The 10,820-nt window shown below is 38.2% G+C and overlaps 1 protein-coding gene across 3 annotated transcripts in view; it reads left to right on the forward strand.

Annotated features, from left to right (window-relative positions):
* Positions 1-10,820, forward strand: part of LOC149309674 (phosphoinositide 3-kinase regulatory subunit 4) — a 33,189-nt gene extending 22,369 nt beyond the window's left edge. For 2 of the 3 annotated variants that reach the window (XM_089532826.1, XM_089532825.1), the window contains 9 exons: positions 857-1,067; positions 2,791-2,956; positions 3,744-3,908; positions 5,071-5,282; positions 5,705-5,836; positions 6,800-6,900; positions 8,219-8,307; positions 8,924-9,032; positions 10,244-10,820. In XM_089532826.1, coding sequence (XP_089388952.1) covers positions 857-1,067; positions 2,791-2,956; positions 3,744-3,908; positions 5,071-5,282; positions 5,705-5,836; positions 6,800-6,900; positions 8,219-8,307; positions 8,924-9,032; positions 10,244-10,414 — 1,356 coding nt within the window. In that variant the 3' untranslated portion in view covers positions 10,415-10,820. Of the gene's footprint in view, positions 1-856; positions 1,068-2,790; positions 2,957-3,743; positions 3,909-5,070; positions 5,283-5,704; positions 5,837-6,799; positions 6,901-8,218; positions 8,308-8,923; positions 9,033-10,243 lie in introns of those variants that run through there. The other variant, XM_089532827.1, reaches the window with a different exon arrangement.

Below are 10,820 nucleotides of genomic sequence, written 5' to 3' on the forward strand. Positions count from 1 at the left end.
ATCCCTGACCAGTCTGGGGGCTGAGATCAACACTGGAGGCCTTTCCCTGTGTGCCATCACCTTCTGGATTCTGGCTGTAAGAAAGAGGAAATGGCTGGTGTTAATGTTGCTATCCTTTTAGTGTTTGCTAAGGTCTGTCTTATTTGTCTGGGTTTTGGAGGCGAGTTAATTGGTTGTATTTCCCTCTACCATGTTTTGTCTGCCTTGGTTCATTGTATTGGCTAATGTAGTGCTTCATATGCTATCCGATGGCAGGCAGTTCTTTAATGTGCCATATTTATGCCCATTTTAGCCCATTCACTACAGTTCACTCTTTCTTTCCTGGAGATTTTCTGCAGACCAGCAGCCAATGATTCTCATATTGGCACCAGTCCAGGAATCACCATTTTGTGTAGCACTTGACTAATGGATTTGACTATGTAATCACTGTATTATCTAACCTGACTATGTAATCATTGTATATTATTTTATTTTAATGAATTCTGATAATTTTATCAGCTGTTTTTAATTACAGTTATATATTAATGAGTTGTTAATTTGCTTTTCATTTATGACAAATGACAATTTGTCAACTTGCTTGGCAGTGTTAACAGAGTTAGCCTAAGTGGTAGCATACTGTGTTTTTATTTGTTCTGTATCATTGATAACCATCATGGACATTTATGGTGTGTAATATGCATCAGAATTGCAGCAGCTCTTCCACATTTACTTATTACTTGTTAATTAGCGAAGTAGGAGTGTGATGTAAGAGAAAGTTTTGATCCAAGTATTCATTACAAAAAAGGCACCCTCCTCCTCATTGAAGGAGGGTATGCTGTCCACATAATTTGTAAACATGATTATCCTTGGATTTCAGGCAGCAGAGGGAACAGTTGTCCAAGCCAGGAAACCAACTATACAAGTCTTAAGCAATATAGCCTCACCCTCTACTTATCAGCTGCGCATCACTACTTGTAAAACGGAACTTCAACAGCTGATCCAGCAGAAGCGTGAACAGTGCAATGCAGAAAGAATTGCTAAGCAGATGATGGAGAATGCAGAATGGGAGAGCAAGCCACCACCGCCAGGTGATACTTAAAGGCAATGCTGCTCTCATGGTAACACCAGAATGCTATTTCTGTCAGACTTTGTACAATTATTTTCAAAAAGTAATTAGTTGTGTAACTTGTTACAACACCCCTCTTCCAACCAATAATTCATTAGTATGAAGTTTTCCGGGACACACTCATTACACTAGCTGATTCTTTAAGATAAAATTCCAGTGATAAGAGAATAGCATAAAACATTTAAGGATCCACCACAGCGACTTCTAAAAATGTTATTTAACAATAACTAGCAAATGCTACTCGTTATACAAAAAAGTTGGTGTACTACTTTTTGTTATGGACTTGTAGACTATGCAAAAAAGTAATGCATTATATGTACTGTGTTACTCTACTTTTTAGCCCTGTAGCTGCCAAGGTCTGGTGGCATAAAATCTGGAGTGCGGGTAGGGGAGGATGCTGCTTATGGCATCTTACTGTGAAATAGAACAGAGGGTGGGAACTGCGTAGCCCTTTAGGTGTTTTTGGTCTGCAGCTCCCAGCATTCATCAGCATTGACTGTGTTGGCTGGAACTTGCAGTCCAAAAACATCTGTAGGACCACAGTGTCATCAGTCCTGTGCTAGAGTATTGCCAGATCATTGGTACAAAGCATTATGAGGGCTTTGTACCAATGAGAAGTGATTGCCTAACTTCATTAGATGACACATGACTGCCTGCAAAGTAATTGAAAAAGAAAACAACAATATTTCTAAATCAGCATGTCTTTGAACCTCTTGTAACATGCCCATGAGTCTGTTATTTTAGGCAGGGTAGCAAGATATAGTACAATTCCCATATCCATGGGGAGTACATTCTAAGACTTTTCACAGATAGTGAAAATTGCTGATAATTATGAACCCTGTATTTCCGGAAGTATACCATAGAGTCACACTAGAGGACCTCCACATGCCTAGACTATATTTTTTTGGGCACAGATAACTGAAACTGTCGGTACTGATCCTGCAGATGTGGGGGGTGGGATCATACTGTGTCTAAAAATTTTGGTCTGCCAGCTTGAGAGCAGGGTGGAGCAAGGAGTGTTGACTAGGGAGCAACTAAATAAACCAAACTTGAGTGTGTGTGTGTGTGTGTGTGTGCGCATGCATGCGTGCACGCGCGCATGTGTACATCTACATATATGCCTTCAAGTCACCTGCCTGCCTTGGATTTTCTGAGGCAAGTAATACACAGATATAGTTCTGCCAGTTTTTTCCTATGAAATATAATCTCCAGGACCTGGTATTCGTTGGCAGTCTGACATCCAGGTACTAAACACGACGGGCCCTGCTTAGCTTCTAAGATCAGAGGGGATCTGGTGCCTTTAGGGTACAACATGAATTTTGGGGAGGGTTTAGGGCCAACGTCACAGATAGGATAATCTCTAGTTAGTATGTTCTGTTAGACAAGGCCGGCAAGTAGTGCAGTGTACTAAATGTGAGTGCCAGTTGTGGAGCTATAATCCTATTTAAATAAGAATCTGTTAAATAACCTAATAATGGCTGTTTATCCTGATGTATGTGTTAGGAGATTAATGGTTTCCTAACACACCATAGCCACAATATCTGCTTGTTTGAATAGTTCTGAATTATTCTGAATAGAGTATTCTTTTGTGCACAGTTTGCCCTTACATAATTTGTTCAGAATTACAGTTTCTTTGTAATTTTGTCAGATAAAAGGGGAAAACACTTTTTTGTTACTTTCTTTAGGATGGCATCCTAAAGGGCTTCTTGTTGCTCATCTCCATGAACATAAATCTGCAGTGAACCGCATTAGAGTCTCTGATGAGCATTCAATTTTTGCTACATGCTCAAATGATGGAACAGTGAAAATATGGAACAGTCAGAAAATGGAGGGCAAAACTACTACCACTAGGTAATATCCCTTCTGCACCAGTAATTGTATCTAGCTGAAATAAGTACATGACTGTATATGAGAGCTCTTAGATAGCTTTTCTTGTAAATATACAACTCCAGTTCATCATTTTACAATATTTCGTTTCTCTATCTTTATTTAATCCTTCTGTCCTGTGTGTCCAATGGTCTTTGAGTGTCTTACAACCATTTTCTAAATATTAATAGGCCTTTCTAATCTAAGGCAATTAAATAGTTTGAATAAAGGAGTCCAAATGAAAATAAAATGTGCCTCATAAACAAAAATGCTGTTTTTAAATCAATTGGAATGCTCATACTCCATCATAAAGAGCCAAGCAAGTGTGGATAGATGTTTGTTCTTGGGCCCTGGGATTATCTTTACTCTCAATATTCTCCAGCCTGTATTTCATTTCTTAGCCTATCAAGCACCCATTTCTTCACCAGATTAAAAAAAGTGGTCCTGTATTTTTTAATCATATGAAGAAGACTTACTAAAGTATTATCCTCAGTCTCACATCATAATCCATGCAAACACTTCCTATGCTCAACTAGTCTTGAACCATGTAACCCAGTTTATAAATGCAGAGAATTGTAGATGTGATGTGGTGTGAGAATGCCAAAAAATGTTCAGCATCCTCACAGGAGTGCAGATTGCTATGTAAGTGGCTGGGATAAATTGAGAGATTTGCTAGGGTTTGTATTTGAATTTTTATTTTTTATTGAATTTAAGTAGATTTTTAAAATAATTAGAGATGTCTTTTGAAGCGTCCCTTTTTGTTTTACAACAGATCAATTCTGACATATTCTCGGATTGGAGGCCGTGTGACAACTCTTACTTTTTGCCAGGGTTCTCACTACTTGGCTATAGCTTCAGATAATGGAGCCATTCAGCTTCTTGGGATTGAAGCTTCAAAACTACCCAAGTCTCCTAAGATTCACCCAATTCAAAATAGGTATGCATCTATTTTTTGTTTATTATTGTGAGCAGGCTCCATTAGTGTCATTGGTGAAGACACAGGTCTGGTACATACTGCTGACAGAATAAATTGTTGGAATTTTGAAGTGCTTGAATGAACCATACTATTTCAGACTGTAGAGTCATATTTTGCATACTCCTTTCTGTTAACAAAAATATTAAGCAAAAACACTTCTTGCTAGAAGAAAGTTAAGGCAGAAGGGACTAGAATCAGCTAATGAATCTAATGTAAAAAAGAAGGGCAGCATCTCAATATGTGTAAAAGAAGATTTTGGCCTTATTAACGCTATAGAAATAAACCAGTGTTGAACCGGTTTATTTCTGTGAAGTTCACACTCGCCCCGACTGCAGGGGAAGGGGCGACTAAAAAGCTCAATTAAACTGGTTCATTTGGCATCAGACCCCTTAGCAGTTCTTTTTTAAAGAGTTGCAACAACGTGCATCTTTGGAAGTGTGACCACACTACTGAATTGATTTGGATTGCGCTGCATCGTTCCCAAAAATGGAGACGCCTCTATTTTAAATTAATATGGTGGCAAATGTGAACAGCAACAGGGATAAAATAGCACGGAGAGATTTGGTCACAGTAAACCTAGTGAGAACACTGAATCGATTCTGAATCAGCATGGAGATTCGAATCTCTTGTTCAAAAAAAATGTGTGATTGACCTCTTTTTTTCTCAAATGCATTTCAGCCAGAAAATATTTGTGTGACCATCTATGGGGCAGTAAAAAGAAAAGAAAATATGGGGGAGGGGATCCTGTTGGGTACATTCTGGGCTTACTAGCTTTCCCTTTGATATAGCAGCACTCTTATTTTTATTTGATTTATTTTTTTAGGGTTTAATGTTAGGAGTTTTCAGAAATGACCTATCCACTGCCTGAATTTATGCACTCCATTTGATTACCTCAGCATTCAGCCCCTAAGTCTCCTATATGTGTGGACAGTGAGCTATAGCTGTTTGATACACCTTTCTATGTAATGATGCAGAATTAGTAGTTCCAGCAAACTGTACCAAACAGAATAATAGAAAAGGAATAATGAAAGACTGTAGAAAACTGAAATCTCATCAAGAGGTCAGGCCATACAAAAATGTCAGTGAATTATATATTGACAGTTCTTTGCTTTATTCCATCTAGATGTTTGAATCAAAAGGATGATGGTTGTGTGGTTGACATGCATCATTTTAATTCAGGAGCACAATCGGTGTTGGCATATGCCACTGTGAACGGTTCTTTAGTGGGCTGGGACCTGAGATCCTCTAATAATGCCTGGACATTAAAGCATGATTTACGGTTGGGACTTATAACCTCATTTGCTGTTGACATACATCAGTGCTGGCTCTGCATTGGTAAGAAATATATTGTTGTTGTTTTAAATAGTGATATGTATTTAGATTTGCCCAGATATCCAGTGGCAATGATGACGTACATGTTTGCTTTCAGGAAGGCCATCATAGTCTAGTTCCTGGAGAGCTGAACAAAGCTGGGTTCAATTCTCACATATAGCATGGACTTAATGTGTGCAGAGCATGTTTTTTCAAACATGCCCCATTTGTAAGATGAGAATTAACAGAGATTTGCTACACATAGTTACTAGTATAGGGACAAGTAGACTAAAATTCTTTATGAACTGTTAACAAGGATAAATGTAGGAAAGGAGAACAATGGTTTGGGACATTAGACATATTGATGTATGTACAGTTAGGATTGTTGAAGCTTTAAAATGCTGGTAAATTAAACTGTGGATAGTGATTACATTTTTCATCACAAGGTACAAGCAGTGGAACTATGGCATGCTGGGATATGAGGTTCCAGTTACCCATTTCCAGCCATTCCCATCCTTCTAGGGCACGGATCAGACGGCTACTGATGCACCCCCTTTCCCAATCATGGGTGATTGCAGGTACAACTTACAGTCTTTCCTTGTAGAATTTAAGACTTTAATAAATGGTAGTTAAACCTTTTCCTTCATGTGCCTCACCCAAACATTGCTGCTCACTGCCAGTCCCAATCTCTATCTGCCAGGTGGAAGAAATGAAAATAGCATATCCATTCTCCTTTAGATCTTCCAGCTCAGAGGTGGGAGCAGCACATGGAGGAAATGACAGAAAGGGATTCCATTTCCATGAGCTTTTTACCTTTGCTTGAAAATGGTCGGAACCTTTTTAATAGGTCTCTACATTAGTAGCATTTGCTCTTGGCAGTTGCATGGTTGTGGCTTGGGATAAAAAGATAAAGAGAGTAGCATGTGAAGGTCTGTAAGCAGAGCAGCTCCTCAGGAGCGGGGACATCAGTTGCAGCCTCCTGGCTATCTGTCTTCTCTCTGTTGGAGGATAGATCTGTGCATGCCACACAATTTATACTCTGTCCCTTTATCCTGGGTCCTGACTGTCCCAGCACCTGTACTCAAGCAGATTCTTTATGTGGCCTGGGGGGCGGGGAGTTGTCATCTTGTCATTTGCACCAGGTTCTAAAACTTCTTGAATCAGACTAGGGCAGAGGGGAGCATTTGTCAGGCTAGCCGATGACTGTTAGGCATGGCTTTTCTATCATAAGAGGGGGGACCTAGGTGAGTGCTACAATCTCCCTCTACTCTTTGTAGTTTGGTGGAATGAGAATGTAGAATATGAAAAGATTATTGAAACAATCGTTACATGAACGGATACTAACAAATGCTATAAGCAGCTAAGCCAACTCTCCCTGCTTCGTCATCCATGGGGAGAGGTGGGAAATATAAATAAAGATTTATTATTATTATTATTATTTTACAGTAATAAAATAGAATGGAAGAGTAAATTCAAAAATATATATGTAACTTGTTTAGTGCAATTTTAGTTTGTAACTTATGTCAATGGCTTCTTTGTAGCTGTCCAAGGCAATAATGAAGTCTCCATGTGGGATATGGAAACAGGTGACAGACGCTTCACTCTATGGGCCAGCAGTGCTCCTCCTCTTTCAGAAATGCAGGTTTGCCTTCTCAGTTTTTGATTTTGGGCAGTAGATTGCTGTCCTGTGTAGAGTTTTTTTACATGATAGTTAAATGTATATATACAGCCAAAGCTTATGTTTTTATTGGAACAGAGGGATGGTCTGGGAATGTAATAGTTCTTCTGAAATCAGTGTGCTGTATTTTTGTGCCTTTTTGGGTACAATTAAAAGTCCTGGTGTTGATATGTGAAGTCCTACATGGCTTGGACTAGGATTCTCAGAGACTGCCTGCTGTATTTTTTTTAAAGATTACTTGAAGTGTTGGGAGAGTGCCTCACTTTGCCAAATTAAAAAAATGTGACTAATAGGAACCAAACCTTCTAGATTATGGCACTCTGCCCCTGGAGTGTATTAACTCCACATGCCTAGAGCCTGCTGTTTTAGGTGCTTGGTACAAACAGTTTTATTTTCCCAGAGTTTTTCTACTGGCCACTGTGTTTGAAGATTTATAGCATGATCCTCTGTGAGTTTTCTTAGATATTAACACCACTCTACTCAATGGAGTTTGTGCCTGATAAAATATGGATAGGATTGTAACCTTGATATTTCTCTGCTACTGTTTTATGATTTTTTTTTTTTTTGCTTAGATACTCAGTTGCTGTTTTTACTTTGTCTTTTGCTTACCGTATATATTTAACTGTAAGCTGAGAAATGTGTGCCCAAAAGTGACCCAAAAAATCTGGGTAGCTGTATACATGGGGCATTATGGTAATAAGGCTTACCCCTCAAGCGTCTTTCACAGCCTGGCTGAGAGCCAGCCTGAGGAAGGACTTGGGAGGGAAATGTTTGCTTCTACACCTTCCTTAGCCCGGCTGTCATCCAGATGTTCTCTGAAGAGACAGCCATGCTGCAAAGGGGGAGGAAGGGATACCCTCGACTTACCCTTGGGTCATATCAAAATCTCTAATTTTGACCCCAAAACTTGCCCTTGACTTATACACGACATCTACTTATAGTCAAGTATATAAGGAAGATATTCTTCATGTTATATCCTATGAGTAGTTATTAACTACTTATAGGTTGTATCTTTTTTTCTTAATGAGGCAGAATCTAAGATGTACTGAATAATTTAAGAGTTTGGGTACAGAACTTTGAAATGTGAATGTATTAAAAAACAGCAGTGGCAGCAGGTTAACTTCCATTTTATAGTCTTGCCTATTTCTTTGGATGCTCCTGTTGTGTATGTCTCTTCACTTTTAGGACCTTAAAACACATTTGCTAATTGATAACTTTCTTAAAACACTAAAATACATTAGCATCAAGATATGTTTAAAATACATGCTTTTCCACCCATTAGCCTTCGCCTCATAGCGTTCATGGAATATATTGCAGCCCAGCAGATGGAAATCCTATATTACTGACTGCAGGATCAGACATGAAGATAAGGTAACCATTCAATAGGAGTTTATAATTTTATCTCATCACTTTACAGGTTATAGTCTTGTCTACATAAAGTCCTATAGTTCCCATAAATCCCATAGCATAGCACCTGTTATGAAGGGCAAGGAAACTTTGACCTTTCTATTTTCCCAGAGTACTGAGAGAGAACATGCTCATCCACTCTGTAGATAGAGCACAGATATAGGCACTCCTGAAGCCTTATCACATTTGGTCTAACATTTTCTTTATAGTATATTGGAAGTTTTGTACTTGATGTTAATCAAGTTTCTTAGTGTAACTAATTTTGTGAATTACATAGTGGAGACTGTGTACCAAATTATCCTTTTACACAATTGTGACTCTGTGCAACTTGCTTTTTTGTAAACATGTTTCAGGTCTGGCTTCAAGGCTTGGAAATTAAGAATATTTTATGTACTGTTCATAATTTATTTTTTTTCTAAAAGAAATCTGACTATGAAAGATTAATAGGTTCTAGACTAGACAGATACATATTGTGATCTGTATTACTATTTCTATGACAGCAATTGTGAACAATTTTGTTTTAAAGTCTAAAAGGATCTAAAGATACTAGTCATTTAGTCATTTGTTTTATTCTTTGCAGATTCTGGGATTTAGCATATCCTGAGAGGTCCTACATTGTTGCTGGAGGTTCTGGCCCCCCATCTGTGTCTTATTATCGAAAAATAATTGAAGGCACTGAAGTAGTTCAGGTATACTGGTTCAAATTTTCACTTGTCTAAATAATTTGCACATGACCTTGTATTTACTTGTACCTCGTTGTGGTTTTAGTATTCTTGTGTTTGTCAGGGATAGAATTCAAGAATACAGTTAGATGGGGTTTTTTCGCCCTGAGGCTAGCAATCTGTTTATTGGAATATGAATGTGCAAGTGAAGATTATGCCTACATAGATCTCTTTTTGGTCAGTGTGAGTTTCTTATTCTTTTCCTCCATCCACAGTGACCTAAACTCCCCCAAATCTAGCACAGAGTTACTGTGCACTCATCCCAGTCATTATGTACTTTGTGGGGAGTGGACAGCCACACATAAAATGTGTGGCACATCATCTACTGATGCCTCTAGATGACCCAAAGATTTTGAGAACATAGCCAAATGCTTCTCCTTTCCCACACTGCTCTTACCACACATGGAATGGCTAGGGTGGGGGCACAGTGACTCTACAGTAGATCCAGGGATTGGTGAATGGCCAGATGTAGCATAGTTCCACATGTGGAACTATAGTTCTATTCTGGACCATAAAGAATTGGGGCCTGACATTTACAGTGTGCCCACAAAATTCTTGTTTGCCTGCCCCTCAGTGTTGATCAAAATATCATGCAAAATATTCATGCTAATTCATGTTTTGGTTCAGTGATAAATTGCACCATCCACGAGGTAAAAGTTTCCACTGCTGATTCTTGTATGTTTTTACTACAACACCAGGGTACCTCTATACTTGACCATAGAATCATAGAGACTGAATTAATTGGCCATGTGGTGTGACTTTGAACAAGATACTCTCTCTACCTTAACCTATTTCATAGACTTGTGATGAGACAATGATATGAGAGATGTGTACACTGCTGTAAACTGCTGGGAGGAAGGGAAGGCTGTATTTTATATATTTGATGCCACCTTTCTTCCAACATGGGACAAAAAGTGGCTTCCAGCAATGTTATAAATAGTTTTGTGTTGCAGCATTTTGCTAAAGCATTTAAGGTTTCGTTTCCTAAAATGTGTATTTTAAGGTCATAAGATGAAATAGTCAGCTCAAATGTTAATTGTATCACCATTAGTAATGATATGACTGATGAGCAACTGTAAACACATTTAAACTATGTACATCTATTGGATTCAGAAATCAAAACCATCTGGAAACTGATTCTTGGCAGTGCATACTTCATGTTTTTCCCTCTTGAACAGGAAATTCAAAACAAGCAGAAGGTGGGTCCTTCAGACGAAACCCCTCGAAGAGGCCCAGAATCTTTACCAGTTGGACACCATGACATTATCACAGACATAGCTACTTTCCAGACAACTCAAGGATTTATAGTTACTGCATCACGTGATGGTATTGTCAAGGTGTGGAAATAAAAGTTGCACTGATTTATATCCATTGTAAATAGTTGTAATAAAGATAAATATTATGGGACTGAATTTCTTTGAAGAATTGCTTCCAGAACGTAAATACAATGGACTATAAAGTTTATGAAGGCAACCAGTAAGTCTCTTAGCAATATTAATTGCTAATATTAGTGGCCCTGCCACTGTGCTAAAATATAATGATTTATGTAACATTTTCAGGAACTACCAAGCAAAAGCAGTTCGAGTGAAGAAATTGTATTTAATCTCTAACCCTGGTATTCTTTGGAACACATTAAAATGTGTTAAACATGAAGAAAACTGTTATATTCTACACAGGTAATATTTATGCAAATGGACTTTTTTTACAGATTTGAGAGAGAATGATAACGCAAAATTAAATATGCATGAACAAAAG

Source organism: Sceloporus occidentalis, unplaced genomic scaffold (assembly GCF_023333645.1).
Source record: "Sceloporus occidentalis isolate IW3139 unplaced genomic scaffold, rSceOcc1.0.p SCAF_7, whole genome shotgun sequence".
Classification (NCBI taxonomy): Eukaryota; Metazoa; Chordata; class Lepidosauria; order Squamata; family Phrynosomatidae; genus Sceloporus; species Sceloporus occidentalis.